Source organism: Tiliqua scincoides, chromosome 6 (assembly GCF_035046505.1).
Source record: "Tiliqua scincoides isolate rTilSci1 chromosome 6, rTilSci1.hap2, whole genome shotgun sequence".
Classification (NCBI taxonomy): Eukaryota; Metazoa; Chordata; class Lepidosauria; order Squamata; family Scincidae; genus Tiliqua; species Tiliqua scincoides.
The window spans coordinates 28990797-29015798 of NC_089826.1; the positions used below are offsets into that span (position 1 = coordinate 28990797).

A 25002-nucleotide genomic window follows, 5' to 3' on the forward strand; every position below is an offset into this window, starting at 1 on the left:
GCTGTGATACTTTTCCATGGCCTACTCTGAGGTGGTTCTGCCTCACCTCCTGCGCCCCCATCACACATCCCTGCTGAACACAAATACGACCTCCTGTCTCCAAATAGACATGCATATGATTGTGAAGACGGAGTGGGGGGGAAGCAGGGAAAATTCACGAACAATCAGTCATATTGATATTTTGGATACCAACCAGGGGTGAAGAATTATTTTAATAATTATTACATTTATTTAATAATAATTAAAATTAATTACTTAAATAATTTTAATTAATTAAGGCTGCAATCTTAACCACACTTTCCTGAGAGTAAGCCCCATTGAACAAAATAGGACTTACTTCTGAGTAGGCCTGGTTAGGATGGTGCCCTTAATTTAAATTAATTAATAAATTTAATAATTAGTAAATTTATTTAATAAATACATGCAGTTGTCTAATAATAAATTATTAATTCAGAAATCATTTTATTCACTTCTTGTCTTTATTATTTTTTATTTTATTTTTACATTTTACTGGTTTTATTTTGATTTTTGAGAAGTGCACACAAAACTGTATAACGTGCCGTTATCAGGGCAGCCTGACGTCATTAGCTGCACCAACGCTGGTGGCACAGGGAGTCAGGTTGCCCTCAACAAAAATGGCCGCCGCGGGCGACGGAAGCGGGAAGCGTCCCCCTTGCGCTCCATTCATTTCTGTGCCAGGACTGGCGATGGCTTCGCATCTCTATGGTAGCGGGCAAGAGGGGAGCCGGAAATGGCGTCGAGGAGACGTGGGCGTCCTTAGCCCGCGAGTCGGTAGGGCGACGATGAACAGCCGGCTGCAAGAGATCCGGGAGCGGCAGAAGTTGCGCCGGCAGCTCCTGGCTCAGCAGGTGGGGCCTGTTTGGAGACGGGGGGGGGGGGAGAGAGAGGAGAGGTGCCCCCACCTTGAGGGGGGGCTCCCTTGTGTGGCGCCCTGCGCATGCGCGTTCTCCTCACTTGGGACAGGGCGACGCCGGGCGTCTCCCAAGCGGTTGATCGTTGGCGGGCTTTGTGACGCGGCGCAAGACCGGTTTCCATGGCGCCCGCGGCGTCGCTAGCGGCCGTTCGTAGTGCAGGCGATGGGGGGGCGACTCGCCTCCTGGGCTCTGGGTGGCGCTGCTGCCGCCCTGAGGGCCCTTCTGCAAGCGGGGGTGCTCAGTGGGAGAGCCCTGCTGGAAGTGGGGGATCCTCAGGCGCCCCTCTGGGCCAGGCCTCCTGCATCTCGCACTGGCCCGCCAGGCGCTTCAGCCCTTGCCCGTGCAGGTCTGCTCAGAAGGAAGCCCCATTGGAGTCAGTGGGGCTTGCTCCCAGGGAAGTGCGGGCAGGACTGCAGCCTCAGGGAGCGCACGAGAGCTCCTGATCCTGCATCCTGGTGCCCTCCTCGCACTGGCCTTCTTAGGCAGCTTGCCTCTCAAACCAGGAGGTTGCGTCTGCCCCGCTTGGCTTGGAACCTGTGATGGACTTTCCCTCCATAAATCTGCCCAAGCCCCTTTTAAAGGCATCCAGGCCACGTTTCATCATCGCATCCTGTGGCAAGGAGTTCCACAGACCAGTTCCACACTAGGTAAAGAAATATTTTCGGTCACCTGACCTGACTGTCCCGACACTCAGTGTTAGTAGATGCCCCCTGGTGTGTGTGAAGGGGAGCCACATCCTGTGGTAGGGAGTTCCACAGACTAACCACATGCTGGATGAAGAAGTATTTTCTTTTGTCTGACCTAACTCTCTCGACACTCAGTTTTAGTGGTTGTTCCCTGGTTCTGGTGTTCTGTAAGAGAAAGAACCTCCCCACATCCACTCTATCCATCCCCTGCATAATGTTTTTCCCCATATCATGTGGCAAGGAGTTGCACCGATCACTATTTCCTTTGGTCTGTCCTGACTCTTCCAACACTCAATTGTAGCGAATGTCCCCTGGTTCTGGTGTTCTGTGAGAGGGAGAGCATCCCTCCATCCATCCCCTGCATAATGTTTTCCCCCATATCATGTGGCAAGGAATTCCACCAATTATAATTTTCTTTTCTCTGTCCTTACTCTCCCAATACTCCATGTTAGTGGATGTCCCCTGGTACTGGTGTTGTATGAGAGGGGTAAACCCAGTTGTCATTCAGATGTCCACTTGGCCACAGAAGCATGGTGGGGACCAGCCAGTACCCCTCAGCCTCTTCTATTTCACATGGTGGTTGTGAGGGTAAAATGAGGATTTCCCTGCTCCTTTGGAGGAAAGTGTGTGATAAAATAGTTTTTAAAAGTTTTGGATTTTTAAAGGATGATGGATTGTGATTGCTTGGCTCATATGTGAATATGTCCCATTGCTTCTGAATTTGAAAGTCTGGGCCTCTGGGGGTAAACTGTGATTGTAAGTGTGTGTTTAGTCAACAGGTGGAAGATGTCTATCATCTATCTAAATCTATCCTAATCTAATCTACCTACAAGAGGGCCCTTGTGTCAAGTGGCTTACAAACTAGATCAGCCATTTTCGACCACTGTGCAGCGAATAGTCTGCAGGTATACCGCTGGAGTTTGGGGGAGGATCATTTGTTAGTAGGGCCACTGGGGGATGTGAGCCCCTACTGTCAGTGCAGTGTGTCTTGTCAATTGTCAAAAAACCCATGGTGTGCCTTGACAATGTTAGTGCCTTTTCAGAGTCCAATCCTGGGCTTGGTGCCTTGGCTTTGTATCGCCGCGCAGTGTTGCAAGCGTGCCATAAGGCACATTTGTGAGCCTCTCCGCCGGGCTACTGCCCATGCTAGCCTAGTGCTGGCCAGTGCTGGGCTAGTGTGGGCTGGGCGCCGAGCCTCTGTGGCTTGGTGGTCTCATGGACTGCCAAGCCACAGCACGGTAAGTGGGGTGGGGAGGAGGCTTTCCAGGGTGGGGAGAGGCGGGGAGGGGGTGGGTGGGAGGCATGCCAGGGGAGGGAGGGAGGCGGGTCCGTGGAGCTCTGCTTCACCAAATCCAAGGCATTCCTGCAGGGCTTGGCACCCTAAACAAACGCCTTTACCGCCAACCTTTTGGTCGGCAGTAAAGTGAGTAGCCCCATTATGGGGCTGCTTACCTTACCCGGGAGAAGGGGACAAAAGTCCCCTTCTCCCGAGGTGCCACCTGTGGTATCCCGAAGCACACAGGATCAGGCGGCAGCCGTTCTTGGTGCTGCTGAGGCTGGGTGCCCCGGGCAGCTCAGGATTGGACTGTCAGTGTGCTACGAGACGAAAAAGGTTGAAAATCGCTGATCTAGACAGACATAAGGGAAAATAATAGAGAAAGGGGTGATATATGGAGGTGGAATAAACAAGACAAAAGACAAAAATATGCAGGATTCATCCCATTTCCCTTTCCTAGGGAACAGCCTCAATTTTTTTAAAGGGTCTTGTGCGTACAGATGTTTGCAGGATTAGAATGTAAGTTTATAAATCAGGTTCTGCTTTCTGTATTTTTAAAAGAACTGTTCTGTCACTCACATTTACATTTTTTAAAATCATCTTGATTTTTGATCATCTACAATCATCTTGAAGCTTGTACCTACAGATATGCCAATTTATTGACTTCCTGAGAGTTTGGAAACTGCTGTACTCAGGGAAACGAATCTTTTGATGCAGTCCTTTAAATGCCCCCCTCCCCCCAAAAAATTGGCATGAGGCCCTTTTGAATTCAGCGGAACTGATTTCTAAGCATTCATGGCAATGGACTATATTAACTATACACACCACTCTTAGTAAATCTTCTCATCTGAGCTTTGTGATCCACACGTTAAGAGATGTCATTTGCAGCTTGTAAAAGAATAATGATGATTTAGTTTCACATCTGAACTCATCCACACATGCATAAAGTGGCTTTAGGCAAGCTGTTACTCTTTGAGCCCCAATTTTTATACATGGATAATCTTGGATTACTTGTAGAGCTCTGGTAAGAGTTACTGGCAATGTATATGAACAACTATGAAATTAAGTACTGTATTTGTATTATTTTTACAGTTACTTTGAATTGTTTGTTAAGATCAGTGAACATATTTTGGAATTGTTTAAGGGTGTCTTTGTTATTGGTACATATTGAATTTCTCTTCATGCACAGAATCTTGAAACATATTATTTAAGAACAAAATTAAGGAAGGGTGTAAAATTTTCTTGATGCTCTTAAGAGATCATTTAAAATGGTTGTAACTAGTGAAAGCAAATAATGCTTATATTGTGGCTTTTGGAATGAACTTGTTAGTACTAATAATATCTGCTACTGTTTTTTCCCCCTCTTCCTCTAGTTGGGGGCTGAAAGTGCTGATAGCATTGGTGCAGTTTTAAATAGCAAGGATGAGCAGAGGGAAATTGCTGAAACAAGAGAAACATGCAGGTTTGTATTTTAAGAGACCCTGTCATGCTTCTCACAGTGGAAGCATTTATTTTATTACGTTTATATCTTGCCTGTCATTTAACTTGCAACTCAGAGTACTATACATGGTGCTACCTGGTGTACTTGGAGTACTCATCCAGGCACTGATCAGACTTACTTTCAGCAATGTGGCTGTATTGTGTAGCCTCAGACCATGTGCTGGGATTTAGGAGAGCAAAAAGAATGCTAATTGCTGCCTTGCTAAATAACTTGAGTTAATTTTACTAGTGATTCGTATAAGCACTGCAGAATTCTACAGAAATGGAAACCAGTTTGATTATTGGGACAAAACAGTTAAAAAGTAAAAAGCTTGCAGTTGTCAATAATGAGCTCTTGGATAGTTGTTGCCTGAATTTACACTATACCTATGGTAAATCTTTATGTCAGGCAGTAAATCCTTGCATTGCTGAAAGGGGTACAATCAAATTAGACATTTTTAAAACATACTTACATAAAGTGTTCTACTCTATGCTGTCACCTTCCTCATTTCCAGGGCTTCTTATGATACGTCTGCTCCAAATGCTAAACGCAAATACCTTGATGAGGGAGAAGCTGATGAAGAAGAAATAGAAGAGTATAAGGTAAGAAGGTGGTAAGGAGCACTTGTCAATAGACATGTGTTAGTGTGAAACTTTTAAATTTAGTCATGCTAAATGCAATGGTCTGGGGCGCTGCCTTGAAAGATATTATTGCAAAAGGTGTCTCAATAATAGTAATTATGGCCATAACGTATATACAGGTGGGCCCCCATATCTGTGAATCTGGTATCCATGAATCCACCCCTCCATGCCCTTTAGTGTTGTTTAAAAGTTTACCCCAGCAAAAACGTTCTTCCTTTACAGGGTCGCTGTAAGCATACAAAAGTATAGCTACACACAGGCTACCTCCCGGCAGCCTGAACACTTGAAAAGACTAGACTGAGGTTAACAGGAGTCCACTTCCACTTCATTTGAAGGCAAAAATCAGTTTACATTCTAAGTTATGTAAATTATTGTAACAGAAACTTTAGCTGCAGAGTTCTATTTGCTTTTTTAAAAGTGAAGTTGAGATGAGTATTGAGCCCAAATATTGCTTATGATCTGTGTATGACATTGCAGTATAAATTTTTAGAGAACTTGCAGTATATCCAAGTTCCACAGAATTCTGGAAGTTCTAAAGTGAATTTATATGCATTTCTTATAGCAGTGTTGTGTTCCTTTACATTCACATTTACTTTCTCCTTTTTGGCATTTTACATTTCATTCTAAATTGCTTGGGAAAGTCCAGTAATGAGCGTTTTATAGAGGGAGCTGCTATAAAATGTTGCTGTGAATGGCTTCAGAAGGAGTTTTGTCCTAATTCCTTGTTGCTTAGAACTTAGAAGGGGAGCTTAACCCAGGGGTGTCAAACATAAGGCTTGGGGGCTGGATGTGGCCCGCAGAAGCTTTTTATCCGGCCCTCGGGCTCTCAGCTGTTGAGAAGTGCTGAGGTGTTACTGCTGAAAGGGCGGCATGCATGATAACACAGGCCTACAAAATTGAGGGTCAGAAAAGTTTTTCCCAAACTTTATGATGCTTTGATATGAATTTGGGGTGCTGATTCCAAAAATGGGATTCGTTTTGCCTTATCACGTCTAGTTTTGGAGACGTGAAACTGTGACCTCATGAGGAAGCTGCTTGAACCATTCACTAAAGAGGCTATACTACATCTCCAAAACTAGACGTGATACGGCAAAACGGATGCCATTTTTGGAATCGGCACCCCAAATATACCCAGGAATTGGTGTAATGTTTAAGGAAGCAAAATGTGTGTTGGCCTGTGTAATTGAGCTCTGCTGCCTCTTGAAATAAGATCAAGATTTGCATATTTTCTCTTCTGTCGTTTGCAGCTAATGTGTTCCTAAGAGAGAAAAAGTGCTTATTTCTGGTTGTGACCTATTTAATGACATTACTTCTTGCCTAATAACATCACTTCCAACCCTCAGCCAGGTGTCATAAATGCTATTCAGCTCACTGTATGAAATGAGTTTGACACCCCTGGCTTAACGCTTTTCTCAATATGATCTCCAAGTGAATTTCCTGTATTTTCTCTTACTTCTTGACCTGTATGTTGGAGGCTTTTTCCTTTCTTCTGCTATGGGTGTTGAAGATGGTGGTGTTTCTGTTCCTCGTTTTGTTAGATTTTAGAGAACTGCCCTCAATTTCCCTTCAAATTTGGTGTGGGGTAACAAGGTGGGTATCCTAGGTGGGTAGACTTGTTGTTTCATTCTAGTCCAACAAAAGAACAAGAAAGTGATATCTGGTCAGTTGCTTGCTGTAGGTACTGATCTTAAGGATGGAGGCAAAAAGCTCCTTCCACTTAGTGTCTGCTAATTTCCCTCTTGGCTTTCCTGCTTCACCCATCCTGCCCATACTGGACTATGCTCAGGGTAAAGACAGTATACACACAAGCTCTAGTGAGTGAGCTGTCTGTCTTCTGACAACTGTGGAACGCTTCCACATCCTATTTTTCCTCAACCTTGCTGCAAGAGTCTTGCAAAATGGCTTGCCCTGCAGTTAGAGAACCATAATGAGAAGATCATAGCTATAAAAACCACTAGCTCAGGGCTTTTCAAACTGGGGCGTCGCGACACCCCAGCTTGTGGGCTCTGGCCTCTGCCCCTTTAAGGGACAGGGGCCGCGAGGAGGCAGCGGCGTGATCCCCAGGATAGCACTGCTCAGGGGGCTGCAGGGGCTTGGCTGCCTCCTGCAGCCTCCTGGGGGTGCAGGGAACCATGCACGACTGTCTGCAGGGCTCCTCGATGCTTTAGAAGTGAAAGTGAAGTGATTGCACCCCGCTTTGGCTAAACCAGAAGTGGAGTGTGATTGCTTCACTTTTGAAGCATCAGGGAGCCCTGCAGACAGTCGCGTAGGGCTCCTCCAACCCCCGGGAGACTGCAGGAGGCTCTGGTAAGTCCAGCCAAGCCTCTGCAGTCCCCTGAGCAGCGCAATCCTGGGGATCACGCAGCTGCCTCCCCCCGCCTCCACAAGAATTTATAGCGGTTTCCATACTCCCAGAGAGTTTGAAAAACGCAGCACTAGCTGATAGCCTTTGCTAAAACAATGTGGTTTTATTGGTTCAAACCTAGTGCGCTTTAGTCCGGATGGGCAAACTGTGCTATAGCAAGTAGAAAAGTATCATTTCTGACTTTTTGACTTGTGGCCTTTGTTTAAGATACCCAAGTTAAAGTAACATACTTGGAAAAAAATTTAATTGGTTCAATAATGAAAAGGGGCCTTTCTGACCCCATCAGATGTTCTTCTTTTTTCCGAAACTGGCATTGGAACCACTCATTATCTGCTGTTGCAGGAGGCTAATGTTCATAGACAGCCCTCTTCTTCCGTCATTAAGAAGCGGAATGAGAAGAGAAACATCCTGTCTCTACATGCGTATAAAATGTGCTTTATTCCAAAGGATGAAGTAGAGCTGCAGCAAGATGATGAGAACCTGCCCTATGAAGAGGAAATTTACAAGGATTCCAGTACTTTTCTTAAGGTAACCAATTCTTGTTTCTCAGTACCATCATTGGTTCTCCTACTTTGCATTGGTTTTGCATGTAAAGTTAACTGGAAATATAAAATTAGGACTTGACTATCATTTTTGGATTAAATATTGTTGATTGAGATGCGATTAAGGTGACCTAAGTTTTTTAATTACTCTTGAACTGTATGACCAATGTCAAACTGTAAAGCTGCAGTACACAATAGCTTCTGTTATGCTTAAGATTTGCAGGATTGAGACCTGTTTAAAGCTGCTTACCTTAAATTGTTATCCTGCTCTAATTAGCTATCACCTTTATGCCAGCTGAAAACTGTTCCAATGCTCTGAGTATGCAAGGTTTGTTATAAAAAAGACAATCAGGATATTCTGTGCAGTAGGATATCCTTGCGATAGCAAGTTAGAATAAAGGATTGGAAGTCTGGAAAAGACCTGAAGATAATGTAGCCAAACCCTGTGCATGGAGTTGGGCTTTTGGAAGAACCAGGGTGATATACCAGGGTGGTTCAAATGTTGGGCTAGGACTGGGAAGACTTGTGCTCAAATCTTCACTCAGCCATGCAACTCACTGGGTGATCTTGGATTAGTCACTTCCTCTCAAGCTACCTCATAGGGCTATTGAGAGGTTAGCGTAATATGGGTAATGGGAAGGGGGATGGGAGGAGAATCTTGCACACCATCCTGAAGGAAGAAGGGCAGGATAAAAACAACCAAACTCCATTATTAGATCAGTGGCTCAATTCAGATGATTCTCCAAACTGTGTGTACAGGTTATGTGATTTTGCACTTCTTCCCTTACTTGCACAACGTAATAAGTGACTTTCTGGTTTTAAATTAAATCCCTGTTTGCTCTTGCATCTAAACCAACAAACTGTTGTTTGAACAAGTCTTGCAAAGCATGACTTGACTAAATTAGGAAGTGAATTTTAAGTTGCATAAGGCGCAGGAGGACAAGTGTGTACACATGAATTGTTCTCAGTTCTTCAAACCATAACTGTCTCAGCTGAATCATAGTATCTGATTTTCCTCATCTTGCCAATCTTTATACTGTGGTGCTCTTTTTCCTGTAGGGAACTCAGAGCTTAAATCCTCACAATGATTACTGTCAGCATTTTGTGGATACTGGACACAGGCCGCAGAACTTTATCAGAGATGTGGGTATGTCAGAATCATATGAACACTTTAGTGGATGGCTTATTTGTGTTTGCTGTATTTCTTCTAACATGGAGGTTTGGGTCACATTTTTTGTTAGTCTCTGTCAAATACATTGGTTTTTTTCTCTTCTGACCACCTGTTCATGAAAGTTTCATTCTGTAAAATTGGCATATTTTCTTCTCAGGCTTAGCAGACAGGTTTGAAGAATATCCAAAGCTCCGGGAACTCATCAGACTGAAGGATGAGCTAATATCTAAATCTAACACTCCTCCTATGTAAGTATGTTTAAAAGGCTGGATTATTTTCTCCAGACTGGCTTAACATTAGTTGTTTGCTAATTTAAGATGCTTTCTTTCAGCACCTGTTTAAGATTTGCATGTTCTATTTTTGAATTGTGTGTATAAACTAAGTACTGTAAGCTGTATCCAAACAAATGTATCCATTTTATTCTGACTTGATTTCAGTGGCTTAATTAGTGTGCTACAAGTGAGATTTTTCAACAGTTTGTGAACAGATTAAGTTCCTGAAAGAACTATGCACTTTCTTCCACAATTTGGAATTTGAAACAGGAAAAGAACTGGGTTGCAGAAAGAAAGTGCATAGTCCTTTAAGGAACACATGGTGAACAAGATGAATGGACAGTTATTGTCAGTTGCTCTAGGTGAGAGCAGCGGTCTGTGTGTCTCACCTCTAGTCCTTAGAACATACCCACCATACTTGTGGGTGAAACTTTAGGAAATGAAAATCTTCATAGACCATGGCCAATAAGCCTGAACAGTTCTTACTGCAGCATTAATCATTTTGTAGCTGCTGTACTCCATAAAAAGCTGTCTTGTTGAAGAGTCAGTTTTTTGGGAGTAAATGCCATGACAAATGTATCAAATGTAATTTTGAAGTAAATTTATTGGGAACTGGATTTTCAAATGTAATTTAAGATACCCTGTTTTTTCTTCTTTGTTCTCACAAAATGGATACAGTAATTTTCTGTAAATTTCAGTAGCATAATGAAGGTCAGATTTGTTTTCAGACTTCAGTTTCTGTGTACTGAAAGAGTGGTGATCAGCAGTTGTGAGGGACATTTTATGAATTTGAAGTATTTGATCCAAGCTAGGAAGACTGTTATCCTTGAGTAAGTGCATTCTTGGAACTTTAGTTTTGGAGACAGAAGGTTGCTATATGTGTAAGTAGCAGATGCTTGCTCTGAAGAGACTTTGCACATATTTGACCTATCCTGTGGAAGTTGTATAAGACTTGTATCTCTATCAGATAATGAGCACTGAGAAATGTTCAGCGTAATTGGATAATACTGTGCTAACTGATCCAGGCAATTTTTGTTTGTTACTGGGAATAGGTATTTGCAAGCTGATTTGGAGGCTTTTGATGTCCGTGAACTGAAGTCCAAATTTGATGTTATTCTTTTGGAGCCACCACTAGAAGAATATTATAGAGAGACTGGCATTACAGCTAATGAGAAGTGCTGGACTTGGGATGATGTGAGTTTGCTATGGAAAAAGATGACCTTCAGAGTGACTTTGTGTCTTTTTGTTTAGTCTAAGTTGGATTTCCCAAAGTCTCTTGTCCAATTTATTTTCAAAACTTCAGATCCCTTGGAAGCCCTCTCATAAGCTAGTGGTTAGAAAATTCGCACTCTACCTTGTAGTATGTTTCAGAACTTCATTAGTTGAACAACTAATCTTCCCCATGATATTGAAATAGATATTTTGGTAAATTGCAAAGGAATTGCTTCCACCCTCTGCACCTGTTTTGAATTAGTGCAGATAATTCTCCCCCGCCCCCCCCCCCCCACGACCAGCAGTATGGCTCATTTAACTATATCATAAAATCCATGAAACAGCCTAATACCGACTGAGCATGCTCAGTGGCCCCCAAGATCAATGGAAAATTATCTTGGTGGGAGGGGAGGGGAGGGGAGGGGAGGGGAAAGCACAGCAGGGCACAAAGAGACAGGCTAGCTCTGCTTAAGCCACTTAGATTAGTGCTGGGAAGATGAAATATTTGTATCCCTTTTGGGTCCAAGAACCATGTATTTTGCTATGTAAACCACTTTGTGAACTTTATTGTTGAAAAGTGATATATACAGGTCCAGCCTTGTTATACACAGATTTGACTCAACACGAATGGCCCCTGCAAATGAGAAGGAATGTGCTGATCCCTGGAGAAGGGGAAAAATGCATCCCTTTAAAATCACAGTTTTAAAAACTGCATTTTACTGTTGCAGAGAGACAGTCATACAAGTGATTGCAGGTATAACCTAAGTATCCACAGATTTTTCTATCTCAAAGCTGATGAGAAGGACCCTTAAAGGAAAACGGTCGTTTAATAATGCCAGAGTGGGCAGCTGGCTGACAATCCATCAATCATTCTCTCTGCAGGCTTCACTCCTCCCTTCCCCCTGAGCAGGTGAAAGAAGGCTAAATGGCAGCGATTATCACCTTCTCCATTCTTTCCCCCTTGCTGGGGATCCTGGTGAAGGGAGGGATTGCTGCCTCCTAGTGAAGCCTAAGCTCCTGGAGAGAGACTTATTGACTCTGTGTGCATTATAAAGGTCAGCAAGGCTGTTTTTTAAATCACCAGAGCAAAGAGACTTCGTTTTTCAAATTGATTTGCTATAGTGTTTTTTTTGCTGAGAATGCGAGTTCTCGGAACGGAATCCTCACGAATAATGAGACTCAACCTGTATGTATATATAGGTCCCTCTTGTCAAGATCTGTTTGTCCCTTCATGTGTATTGAGTGGTTTGTTCTGGAGAGCAAAAGAACAAGCAAAATGAAGCAAAGCATCTTTGGTGCTGAATGCCATTAATAAAATGGCATTCATTTGAAATATTTTATCTGAACAGTAGTATGCACTGTTGGTACATATTACTATGAGAATTAAAACGTTTGCTAGAAGTCTTGAGGGTGGTTTTAGCCTAGGCTAAAAGCCAAGCAAACTGCCATTTGAAATCTTTTTACAGTTGTTAAAGATAGGAGAACAGCAGAAGAGAATTAATATTGCTTTGGAGCAATATTAATTTGGCTTTGGAGGATATTGAGAATTTTGAGAAAGAACTGGTATATTTGTAAGACTACTGGGGCATTCTTATCAGGATGAACACTTGTGATATTTTTAGCTATTTGTGAACGTCTCGTGTATTTAAACAAAATGGTTTGCTTAAAACATCTCTTTCTGTGTGTGTTGTTTTTTCTGTAGATTATGAAGCTAGACATTGAAGAACTTGCTGCTCCAAGATCATTTGTCTTTCTTTGGTGTGGTTCTGGGGAAGGTCTGGATCTTGGCAGAGTGGTAGGATAATATTCTGAAATGGGACTGAGCCAAATAGTTTCTCAGAGCATGTGAATTAGCTGTGTTTTCTTTCTTTTTTTGCAATTGAAGTGATATCTTCCTGTTACTGTAGTTAATGAGCTTAGACGGATATGAAATCAATCAAATATTTAATCCTTATATTTTGGATGAGGATGTGTGAAAAATGTCACACCTTGTTTTCAAATTTCTTAATTTTCTAGTGATGAAAGTTTTTTTCATAAATTCCAAGGCTATGGTGCCTTTTGCTGACAGTTCCTGAATCACTTGCTGTTGATTCATTGAACCAGTGGCATCCTATACATGCTTTCTATTCCTCATTAAATCAAAAATTCTTCTCCTTTTCCCCTGCCCCAGACCATCCTTGCCACTTTCCCATCAGGGAGTATACATTATATTTAGTAGAACTGCAAGCAAGATTTTCCAGGGGAGGTTTTATTTACACATCTCAGGGCAGCCATTTCTTGAAGATGTTGAAATTGATTATCTTCCTTTGAAAGATGCCTGAGAGATTAGGGAACTAGTTCTCAAATGGCAGAATAGAAGGGTGTTGTTTCTGTGCTTTGATATATGGTACAAAGCTCTTGTCTCTTTTTTGTTTGTGGAAATGTTTCAGTGTTTGCGCAAATGGGGTTATAGAAGATGTGAAGATATCTGTTGGATTAAAACCAATAAAAACAATCCTGGGAAGACAAAGACTCTCGACCCAAAGGCTGTCTTTCAAAGAACAAAGGTACATCTTTGACTGAATTTCTTTCTGTTCTCTGTCTTCACTGGGTCAGTTGATCTAAACAAACACCAGATGCTTTTTTGCTGTAGTTTCAGGAAAACTACTACAGAATAATTGACTTTGCTTGCTTTCGCAATGAGTTTATGAGATGATGACTTTAGAACAGGGGTCTCCAAACTTTTTGACCAGAGGACCGCATCAAATATCTGGCATGATGTGGAGGGCTGGAAAAAAAAAATTTAAATAAATAAATTAGAAATAGAACTTAGATGAGTGAATAAATGAATGACTACCCAATCCTAATGGGCAGCCCAATCCTGAGCTGCCGAGGGAAACCCTGCTCAGCGGCACCACAAGGGCTGCTGCCAAATCCAGCGCCTCCCGCACTACCACGGGAGGCACCTCGGGAGTAGGGGACGTTCGTCCCCTTCCCTGGGTAAGGGATGCAGCCCTGCAATGGGGTTATTCACTTTTGCGGCGCCCAGAGGGCGCCGCTAAAGTAAAGGCACTTGTGTAAGGCACGCAGCCTCCACAAGCGCCAAGGATCCTGTGGAGCAGAGCTCCACAGTTCCTTCTACTGCCCGCCTCCAGGCATGCCTCTGGCACACCCCCCCTCCCCACATCATGCTGGCCTCCTAGTTCCCTCCCTGTGTCACGCTGGACTCCCCCCTCCCCAGAACGCCATTGTCCCCGCCTGGTTTGCTGTTCCGCAACCCAGCAGTGGCAAGCACTGCTGAGCTGCGGAACATGGGCGCCTGCCGGACTGTGGCTTAGCGTCGGCCGGAGCTAAGCCACCTCCGGTGGAAGCCCAGTGGTAAGCCCCGCAAACATGCCTTACAGCACATTTGCGACTGTGGTCCGCGCCGTGGAGGCACGGTGCGGACCATAGGATTGGGCCCTGAATTGACTCATTCATTCTGGCCCTCAGAACACCTTCCAGACACTATCAGAGCACAGTTCTGGTCATGTTCAGTTGACTGGGCCAGAGGCTTTCAAGGGACAAGAGGTGGACCGCAGGCCGGAAAGAGGCTTGCTGTGGGCCGCATCTGGCCCCCAGGCCGGGGTTTGGAGACCCCTGCTTTAGAAGATGGGTAACAAACTTCTGCTGTTTGTGGATTCTTGCGACCTCCCAGACTCCTCTGTCTACAACTCACAACTTCATTAAGTTCTTTTGGGAAACTTATGAATGCTTTTATTCACTCATTCTTATTGAAATGCAGATCAGAAAGGTCAAGGCTTCATGGAAATACTTTGCTTTTCCCTTATCCTTCAGGTAGATGAAGAAAGATGGGTTGAATGCTTCGTATAGTTCTTTTTGTGCCAGACAGTTTTTAGTTGGGAATGCGGTGCGATTGACTTTCATTTTGTCAGCTATTAAGATCTTACATTGAAATGTAAATAAACACGGTCCTAACAAGAATGCTGCGAAGGAGGTTGCCTTCTGGTTTTCCCAAGGGGTATTCAGGATTGACCTTTCTTCCAAAGCCATTTGAGCCCCACTACTTGCTTAGGAAAAATCCTCTGCTTCTTACTGGAGCGTTTGTCTTGGAGAAGATCGGTGTTTGAGAAATTACTTTGTTTTTGATGGAATTGCTTTTGTGGGTTGGACTGCCAGTGAGGAAAGAATTTAATGTAAAACTAATTGTGTAAGGCCCATAAGCCCTTGGAAAATGTCATTAAGGCCGCTTAGGGAAATGGTTTCAGAGGTATAGCTCTAGGATCTTACATCGGAGGAGGTGGTGGTGAAGTACCTCTTTTCCTGAACTATTTTTACTTCAAATTTCGCCTCCCAAAACTGCTTTTCCCCAAGGAAATGAGCCAACAGACTTTTGATACATAGGTGTATAATGTTTAGTTAGACCCTGAATGCTGCATTTTGTTACATTTTGTATGCTTGTTCTAAAGATAGTGCTCTGTCTCACATTGCTGCTAAACAGGTCTTAAGAGCTGATGCATTACTCAATATTTTTGTGGCATCACAAACCATCCATAGTGCTGAGAGATGATGGGCCCGTACTGTGGTATATTTGTAGTTCTTAAAGAAGACACTATAGCCAAAAGGAGGCAAAGGAAGAGAAATGACTGACTGCATTCGTTTACATATGTGCTTACTTCAGTAAGGCAATGAGGGTGGTATTAAGTGTCATGATGGATGCAGTTAAAGTTGTTTAGGTCAGTTGTACAGAAAACATGATTGTGGAGATGTCTGTTAAATCATGCCGTGTGGCCTTGTAAAATATAAGCCTGCCAATGTATGTGTGACGTGAAATGGTGGGTCAGAGAACCCAGCTTCTCAAATTACACCTTCTCTGATTTGTTAAGAGTCTTTTTAAAAATTGTTATAGGCTACATGTTGAGTGGTAGTATTAACTATTATGCAACACCTTTATGAAATGGGTTGTTTCTTTGCACTCTTGAAGAATCCCATATATTGTCTTTATTTCATCTATTTCCTAAATTACATGGTGTTTACTTCTCATTACACATGCCTATTTCCTAAATTATGTGGTGATTACTTCTCAAAATTTTCATGAAGAAAATGTGAGAAATTGATTCATGTTGACAGTGGATGTTTACTTGTATGCTGCTTTTGTAGTAGTTTGCCCTTTTTTCTCCTAATTGGAAAGCGGTCTATTATAGTTGTCTCTGTTTCTTTGAACAAAGGACTAGGAAATTTAGTACCTGCTAGCTCAGTACCTCATCTGTTGTATTCCACATGCTGTGTAATAAAGACAGCTGCATTGAAATGAATGCAGAGAATTGGCAGTCTGGGTCCAAGAGGCTCGTTCTCTCTCTCTCTCTCTCTCTCTCTCTCTCTCTCTCTATCTCTCTCTCTCTCTTATCGATACTTGGAACTTCTTCAGCTTGATCCAGAGATCTGGAAATGATTATTCATTCTTGCTTCAATTTTGTGAAAACCACATGGTTTTTAGCATGTTACGGGCCTGAAGAAAATTATCCAATTGGGCGTCGTTCTGAAACCAGATTAATCTGCACAACCCACAAGTAATCTTGCATCAGTTATGAAGACTTTCTTTGTGCAAGCCTTTTAACCACTTGCATTCATTTATAACCTATAAAAAAAAAGACACTGTGCATGTTGGAGTTATTTAGTAAGCACTAGGCTGTCTTCTAGGTCAGTGGCTCCCGAACTTTTTAGAGGCCCTAGAGCAGTGGTTCTCAACCTTTTTTGCACCAGGAACTTCTTTTTATGTATGGCAACTTGTAGTGATCCCCAGAGTGACATCATTAAGCAGGAAACAGGAAGTGATATCATCCTGGCAGGGTCAGTTAACATTAAGCAGGAAGTAAAGACTTTTTAAAAATAAATCACGCTTTTGAATAAATCACGTTTTAAAAGTTGTACTCTTACAGCCCTGCTCATAAACAACCCCATTTGCAGAAATGGATCGATGAAAAATGGATGAGAGAGAGAGAGAGCCCCATTAGAGATGACTAGTTTTCATCTATTCACAAGTGTGTATTATGTCTCTGTGCTGCAGCTGGGAAGTGGAGGTGCAGAGGGTTCAGCTTGCCTGAAGTTTCCTGCAGCTGGGGAATGGAGGCTCGCAACCTCAGCCTGACACTTCCTTTGCCAACCGATACCAGGAATGAGTGGCAAGCAGAACACTCCACTGCTGACACAATGTCATGCAGAATGAGACTGGCAGAAAGACACAGACAGGGATGGGGAAGGGATGCAGTGAAAAAGACACCACAGCAGTACACGGCACCAAATTAATTTCGGGATGGGACCAGAAGGCTGCATGAATGGAATGAAAATTAGGTAGATAATCAGGTAGGTGGGGGGGCACACAGAAAGTAGTTGGAATGGAGGTCTAGCATTAGCCTCTGACCTACAACCTACTCCCAAAAGCCTTTTCTCCTTGCCCCCTGTTGAGCTACCATCATCTTTCAATACAGATCTTGACTCTCACTCCTTGACCTTTCCCTATCCTTGCCCTCCTCCATATTTAAACTTCCAGGCTCAGACCTTTCATATCTACAGCTGCAGGTGACATGTATGCCTACAATCCCTCATGTTTTTCTACTGACAGGCACACACCCCAAGATGAGCCCAAGGCAAGGCTAGTTTCTCCCGCAGCCAAAAGCATTGAGGAAGTGGCGGTTTAATAGGGAAACCTCTTCCCTAGCCATAAATTCCCACTAATCCCAACTGCTACGTTTTGCAGTTAGTTTACAAAGGGCCCAGTCCTATCCAGCTTGTCAGCAGTGATGCAGCCATGCCAGCCGGGCATGCACTGCATACTGCAGTGGAGGGGCAGTCACAGAGGCCTCCTCATGGTAAGGGAATGTTTGTTCCCTGACCTTGGGGTTGCATTGTGGCTGCATCAGCACTAGAAAGTTGGATAGGATTGGGCCCAAAGGGATCCCAGCAGGCGCAGGGAAGACAATATTTATCATAAAGATAATAAAGAAAGCATATTAATCACCAAATCATCGCTCCAAGAACAACCACTAATGCTCAGGCTCTCCTTGTGTTCTCTTTCTCCCACTTCATTTTTTCGCCAATCATGTTCTTAAGCATTGTCTTTCAGAGTTCTGCTGAGCTCTCCACAATCCCCTGAAAATGGGCTTGCGGTCCTGACCCCCAGATTGGGAACCAATGTATTAGTGGGACTCCCTGCAGAATTGGAGGATATGAATGGAAGTTATGTCTAACTGATTTTGTTACAGGCTTCCTCCCAAGAATATTTAGATGTTGATTAAAAAATACTCAGGTGACGCTGTCCTACAATCAGAATAGAAAAAAATGAAGTACAATAGAGAAAACAGCGTTTGCAGGCTTGGAATAAGGGTGTTGGTGACTGAATTTCATGGAAGCTGCAGTAAATTAATCTGAAACCTCAGCAAACCCCCAACTTTTCAATATTTTTCACCAACCATGTTAAGCACTTACCTTCAGAGTTATGCTGAACTCTCAGTGATCCCCTGAAAATGGGCTTGCAACCCCCTTGGGGGTCCTTACTCTCTGGTTGGGAACCAATGTATTAGTGGGACTCCCTGGAGAATGGGTGGAAAGGAAGTTATATCAAACTTTTCAGCAACCATGTTCTTAAGCACTGCCATGTTCTTAAGCACTGCTGAGCTCTCTTCAAGCCCCTGAAAATGGGCTTGCGTCCCTCTTGGGTTTGTGGAGAGGAACTATAAAACTAGAACAATATTTTAAAATACATTTTTTATTTTTGTATTTTTTTAATGGAACTGTTCAGATTTCTGAAGAATTGCTTATTTCCATCTAGTTATGGATTATGAATTACAGCCCCTCCCTCCCATGATGGGCTATCTGAGAATTGTCCCTAAAACACTTTTGTGTGTGTTGGTATGTTTAGGAACACTGTCTTATGGGCATTAAAGGAACAGTTCGCCGTAGTACGGATGGGGATTTTATCCATGCTAATGTAGACATTGATCTAATTATCACGGAAGAGCCTGAAATTGGCAATATAGAGAAACCTGTGGAAATATTTCACATCATTGAACATTTTTGTCTTGGAAGAAGACGGCTTCATATCTTTGGACGGGATAGTACAATTCGACCAGGTCAGTGATATTTCTAGTTTCGCTAATTAAGTATTTCATTTTGGGAGCACCAATCAATGTGCCTTTGCAACATTACAAAGCATGCTGTTCAGCTGATATCACAGTGGATGCAGCTTTTAGGATCTGGATGAAATGTAAAGGCTAATAAGCTTCCAGGTGGAAGAACACATTTCCCTCTAAAATTCAGTGGTACACTGCAAGTAAACAAAGAAACTGATTTCTTTACCAACCACTATCAGGTCTTTGCATGAACTTTGAACTGTGAGGCCTCCTGTTAAATTTTGCCTTGACCCGTAATTTCCTAGGTGGACCTAAGCAAGCCATATTCTCCCAGCCTCAGTCTTCTTCCTATCTTTACCCCCTGCCCCCATTTGAAGCATGGGGATAATACTATTTCTCCTTTCAGAGCTATTGTAATGATTGAGAGAGTGTATGTGAAGTGCTGCACAATAAAAATCTCTTACTTATTTTGAAGTTCATCCATTTCCCTTTAAGTATAAAGAAGTTCTCAAGGCTGTTTGTCTAAAGCAGTGTTTCTCAAACTGTGGGTCACAACAACTAAGTGGGTTGCGAGCAAATTTCATGTGGGTCCCCATTCATTTCAATATTTTATTTTTAGAGTTGATGCTACCCTGATATGTTACTGCATTTGGGGAAATGTTACACATTTGTTCTTTTAATAGGCTACTATGTATATGCTTTTACTCCTAGGTAAGTGTAGGTAGGATTACAGCCCAGGTTTGTTAAAAAATTTTCCTGCTTCATGTTCTCACTTCCAGTCATTACATCACTTCCACTGGGTCCTGACATATTCTTATTTTAAAAAGTGGGTCCCAGTGCTAAACGTTTGAGAAGCACTGGTCTAAAGTACTTTGAATGGCTTTAAATATTGTATTCAAATGGAAGCATCCTTTCTTAACACCAATTTCCTTGGCAACCATTTTGCTACCTAAAAGCCTTTGTAAATGACATCTTCTGCACATTACGGAAGAATATTACAAATGAGCTGACTTACAGCTCAATCCTGAGCTGTGCAGGGCTGCAATGGCGCCAAAAATGGCTGCCGCTGCATCCTGCATGCTCCAGGCAGCTGCTGCCGGCTCCTCAGAAGAAGGGGACTTTCATCTCCTTCCCCCAGGTAAAGAGAGTAACCCCACAATGGGGCTACTAGATTCACCACCAACCAAAAGGTCAGCAGAGAATCAAGAGCCTCCATGTTGGGTGGTGAGCCCGACACAGAGACTCTGGATCCGATGGTTCGATACGGAGGCTCTGAATCCACTCTGGCTCCCACCTCCCCCTGCCCGGAACACCTCTTCCCCTATCCCAGAACGCCTCCTCCTCGCGCTCTGCCCACCTCCCGGAACGCCTCCTCTCCGCCTCCCCCATGCCCCCACCTACCTCTCCGCTGCTCAGCGGTCCACGCAACTGCCAAATGGTGGAGCTCCGGTGGCCACCTGGCGCTAGCCAAGCACCGGCCAGCACTGGGCAAACACTGGAGCTCGCCCAATTCTGGGGCCCTTATGACCTTATGGCACAGTTGCAATAGTGCACACTGGCAGTAAGCAGTTAATGAGTCTTGGATTGGGCAGTTAATGAGTCTTGTTCAGTAACAAATTCTACCAAGAGGCTGTGGCTATGAAAAAGTCCTGCTCTTCTCAGCCATTTACCTCAGATGGAAGTGGAACTTGATATAGGCCTTGCCACACAACCTCATTGTTATCGAGAATATTTTATATACTAAAAAAAGTTCTTAAAGTAGATTTGTTGCAAAAGGAATATGGGGGGGGGGGGGTTGACTAGCTCTCTGTCCCAAAGGGGCTTGCAATCTAAAAACACAGTGTGTGTGGGAATAATAAGTGAAGAGGTATTCTTCAGCAGCCTCCAGACAATTCTGAACCAAGACTTTGTGCCTTTCATTGAATATCTTTGTTGCCTTTATTTGAATACCAGGATTCCTTCCAGCTAGTTTTTTATATTATCTGCCTTGCCCTATTCTATACCTCATGAATTTCGAAATGATCTTCAAAAGCAGCTCTGCATAGAGTTGATTGCAGTAGCGCAGTTTGGAAATGACTGAGGCATGTAACTTTGAATGTGTATCTCACTTGCTTTCTGCCTGCTGCTTTTTTCCTTAGGTTGGCTAACAGTGGGACCCACACTCACAAACAGTAACTTCAATGTGGAAACATACACATCCTACTTCACAGCTCCAAATTCTCCTCTAACTGGCTGTACAGAAGAGATTGAGCGACTCCGACCTAAATCACCACCTCCGAAAGACCGAGGAGGCGGTGCACCAAGGGGTGGAGGAAGAGGCGGGACTTCAGCTGGCCGAGGAGAAAGAGGCAGAGAAAGAAACCGAACTAACTTCCGAGGAGAAAGGGGTGGATTCCGGGGAGGGCGAGGAGGCACCCATCGGGGAGGCTTTCCTCCTCGCTGAACACATCAGCTCCCATTTTTACTATTTTTAATATCTTAATTCGGTTGAGATTGTACTTCAGTCTATTATACAGGTTGTTTTTTTTGCATGCTGTAAGCCAACCCAGATATTCCTTGACAAGTAATATCCAGCCCTTAATGACAAAAGAGCTAAAGGCTTTGACAGATCCCATTCACCATGGTTAAAATCAAAGCAGAATGGCCTCAAGCGTATTAACATTTGTTCCTGTAGAGGTTTCTTCCAATTCTTCATTGAAAAATTGAACATTTCCATTTACTCCTTAACACTGAATTCATTGCCTGCCTTCTCAGGCTAATGATATGCAGCTCCAATTACCATTGCAATAAAGAAAAATTAATGTTTGTTTTTCCAACACCATGGTTATATTGGCATCGGGCAGCCCAGTCCTGAGCTGCCTGGCGCACGGGCTGCCATGGCACCAAAATGGATGCTGTAGTATCCAGTGCACAACTAGGCAGTGGCTCTTCAGAGAAAGGGGGCTTTCGTCCCTTTCCCCCAGGTAAAGGAAACGGCACCACAATGGGGCTATTTGATTCTGTGGCAGCTCTGGAGCTGCCACAGAATCAGAGAGTTCCATGTTGGACCATGTGGTTCCACACGGGGCTCGGTCTGGCGGAGCTCTGCTCCACAGTCCTGGCCTCCTCTGGCCCTGCTCCCTTCCCCTGCCACCCCTCCTCCCCACTCTCCACCTGCATTCCCCAAGCTTCCCCCCATTCACCTCTCTGCTGCCAGGTGGTCCAGGCGACTGCTGGGTGGCAGAACATGGGCCCAGCACCAGAGATGACCCAGCATTTCAAGTAAGGGCTTGAAAATGTGTCTTATGGCACGTTTGCAACAGTGCATGTTGGCGGTGAGCTAGCATGCAGGGCTGTGAATTGCGCCCTAAGTCACTTACCACTCAGTTTTAATTTACTGCTTGGTAAATAGTGTGCACTTGGTATCCATGGGGGATTTGTTCCCTCACAGAATGCTGAAATTTGTGGGGGTTCAGGATCGTGGTGCCGCAGTAACTTTCCTGGAGATAGCACTGGGCCTTTCAGAGGTTGCCCTGGCCTCCCAGCCTCCTCAGAAGGCCTCCCACGCGTGACTGGAAGCCTCAGATGTGAGCGAGAAGTAGGTTTTGTTCACATCTCTGAGATGTGGGCTCAGCATACGTGGGTAATAAGCCTGTGGATAAGAAGGGCTCACTGTGTGTCAATTTTCTTTTTATGAAGTGGGCAACCCTGAAAACGATTCATGGAAGATCAGAATAGTTTTTATTGGTATTCCATTTAGACTTTGTGCCTCTGTAAGACAAAAATCCAGGTAGTAGCTTTTCAGCCCTATGTTCTTCTTCATAGTCCCTGTTCTTGTGAAGAAAAGCCATCTTGTTAAGCGTTGTGGTAGTGATTGAGTGCCTCTAAAATATGATATATATCATGAGTTACCACATTTGTTGAATGAAGAATGGAAGTTCAGATTTCTGCTTGATAAAGGCTCAAAATAGTAACAATGTTATCCAGCCCAAGAATGCTTCAGGTATCTATCTTCTTGATGCTCCCACTGAAGTCATCAGGACTTAAAAGGGCCAACTTTGGCCAGATCATGCCCTAAGTATTGAGATGGCTCACAGGAATATTGAAGATGAATTCCAGGATACTGTTTGTAGACAAACCGATTCAGTTTTTTTATTGCAACCAGGTGCCATGTTCTATGTAAATGATTGTGGGATACTTTGTTCATATAATTTGTATGTGTTTTTTAGCAAGCTGATGTTATGTACAGTGATAATGGTTATAGTAACATTGAAGACTCAGACAAGGATGTTAGAAAAAATTGCACTTCAGCTCTAAATCTCTTGTACTTTCTGGAAAAACAAGTTTTAAATGTCTTAAGTGAAAGCAATGGAATTTATTTCACTATTTTTGATAAATACATAATTATTTTATTTGGGTTTGCCTTTATTTAAACTAAGAAGGAGTAGTAACTTCCTAATGTTATTCTTGTAATTTTCCATTTCCAGCTTTAAACTGGCTAAAATTCTAGCTTTGTTGAATGGAACTCCTAGTTACTGTTTATACACCATAGACTTTTTTCCTGGTTCTATACTATTTCTAAAATTAGTGACAGTAAATTACAATTGGTGAGAAGAAATAAATTATCCCGCTGTCCCTGTATATAATAAGTTGTTCTGCCTTTTTAAAAGTTGGGACTAGAATTTTGTGGCTAAGCTAGAATAGTTGAAACTCTCCTGTTCTCCAGTATCATGATCTCTCTTGCATAATATTTAGAGCAACTTTACTTCAGATAAAGACCTGCATGCTTAATGGGAGTGGAGTGATGGGAGAGCAATCTGAATAAATTCTATTTTTCTAGGTTGATATTGAGTATCTTGTTTTTAGAAACAAGTTTTGTATGGTATTGAAGAAAGAGAGAGCTTGTGGAGAGAACATACAATGGAGTAGGCAGCCTGCACACTAAGAACAATGCTGTATTACCTTTGGCCTCTACTCAAAATCTTGCTTGCCTTTTGTCTCATATAAAAAACTACTACTCTAGGCCATGTTTAAAACACAAGTGTCCAATTTGTATAGATACAGAATGTACTAAACCTACTGTTGAAATATCAATACATCAGAATTTATGCCATAACCCTGATAATTAGAAAACATAAGTATAGCAACAGCTCTGGTCATCCTGTTTGTCTGGCTAGCTAATTCCATATATGAAATGGGAATAATCATTCTTGCAGTATTCTAAGAACAGTGGCTTTAAATTACAATGTTAGGCTAAGCAAAAGGTTTATTGTATGGCATAGTGGGAGTGCAACACCTTCAGTGCCTCTTCTGGAATCTTAATGTGTTTCTAAGGTAGTCTTTAGTATTGAACAAATCGGTTATGCCCATATTATTTTGACAAACACTTTGCTGATTCACACTTGACGTTCAGTTCAGATATATTATGTATTGTTTCTATACCAAGAGAAATTTCCTATATCTAGTCATCTATTCGTAAGTTGTTCTCAGTCTTTGAATCCACATTCTCTGTACATGTGAACACTTGCACAACTTCTTTCTCTGGGAAAACTGACAGCATATTTATTTCCTGTATGCAGAATGTTTCTCATTTGGAAAAAAAGCTGTAAAGACAATCAATTCCTACTACCCATAGGGGTTCAGTTCTTCACTGGTAGCGAATTTGCAGGTACAGAACCATTGATCCTATGGCAGTGTTTCTCAAACTGGGTCAAGACCCACTAGGTGGGTTGTGAGCCAATTTCAGGTGGGTCCCCATTCATTTCAATATTTTCTTTTTAATATATTAGACTTGATGCTACCCTGGTATGTTGCTGCATTTGGGGAAATGTTACAGATCTGTACTTTTAACAGGCTACTCTGTGTATACTTTTAACAATGATAGTCAATGGGACTTACTCCTGGGTAAATGTAGGTAGGTTTGCAGCCTAGGATTGTTAAAAATTTTTCCTTGATGTTGTCATTTACAGTCATGACATCACATTGGGTGGATCCTGACAGATTCTCAATCTAAAAAGTGGGTTCCAGTGCTAGAAGTTTGAGAACCACTGCCCTATGGGATCAATGGGGTTCCATACTGAGGGGGTTTACCTGCTTTTTCAGGAGGCAGTTCTTACCTGTCTCTTGATGGTTCCCTGACCATTAAAAGTGCTCCACGCGGATCGCAAGTGCCATTTTGAATGTCCCTGCTACCTCTGGAAGGCTTTGCAGGCCAGCAGAGACTTTGCAGAGCAACAGGGATCACAGAAAGCATGACCCACCTTGTGAATGGGTTGAGGTGGTCTCAATCTTGCCCCTGGTAGATATGTGAATTCTTGACTAGCAAATTTGCATAT

The 25002-nt window shown here is 43.0% G+C and overlaps 1 protein-coding gene across 2 annotated transcripts; it reads left to right on the top strand.

Annotated features, from left to right (window-relative positions):
- Positions 1 to 778: 778 nt before the first annotated feature.
- On the top strand, positions 779 to 23081 carry METTL14 (methyltransferase 14, N6-adenosine-methyltransferase non-catalytic subunit). Of its 2 annotated transcripts, none has more exons than XM_066632079.1 (11): positions 779 to 869; positions 4271 to 4359; positions 4892 to 4979; positions 7726 to 7911; positions 8985 to 9072; positions 9254 to 9344; positions 10421 to 10562; positions 12283 to 12375; positions 13010 to 13126; positions 18478 to 18688; positions 20827 to 23081. In XM_066632079.1, exons 1-11 carry the CDS (start codon positions 804 to 806, stop codon positions 21129 to 21131), a joined length of 1476 nt encoding a protein of 491 aa, XP_066488176.1. In that variant the 5' UTR covers positions 779 to 803; the 3' UTR covers positions 21132 to 23081. The 2 variants fall into 2 exon arrangements, with proteins under 2 accessions (XP_066488176.1, XP_066488177.1); XM_066632080.1 differs by having other exon boundaries at positions 7831 to 7911.
- Positions 23082 to 25002: the final 1921 nt, after the last annotated feature.

What these genes read in the sequence shown, in the direction of transcription:
- METTL14 (XM_066632079.1), top strand. Translation starts at nt 804, where the DNA reads ATGAACAGCCGGCTGCAAGAGATCCGGGAGCGGCAGAAGTTGCGCCGG. An exon ending in GAAACAAGAGAAACATGCAG is followed by an intron (nt 4,360 to 4,891) that starts GTTTGTATTTTA and finishes CCTCATTTCCAG; the next exon opens with GGCTTCTTATGATACGTCTG. An exon ending in AAATCTAACACTCCTCCTAT is followed by an intron (nt 9,345 to 10,420) that starts GTAAGTATGTTT and finishes TACTGGGAATAG; the next exon opens with GTATTTGCAAGCTGATTTGG.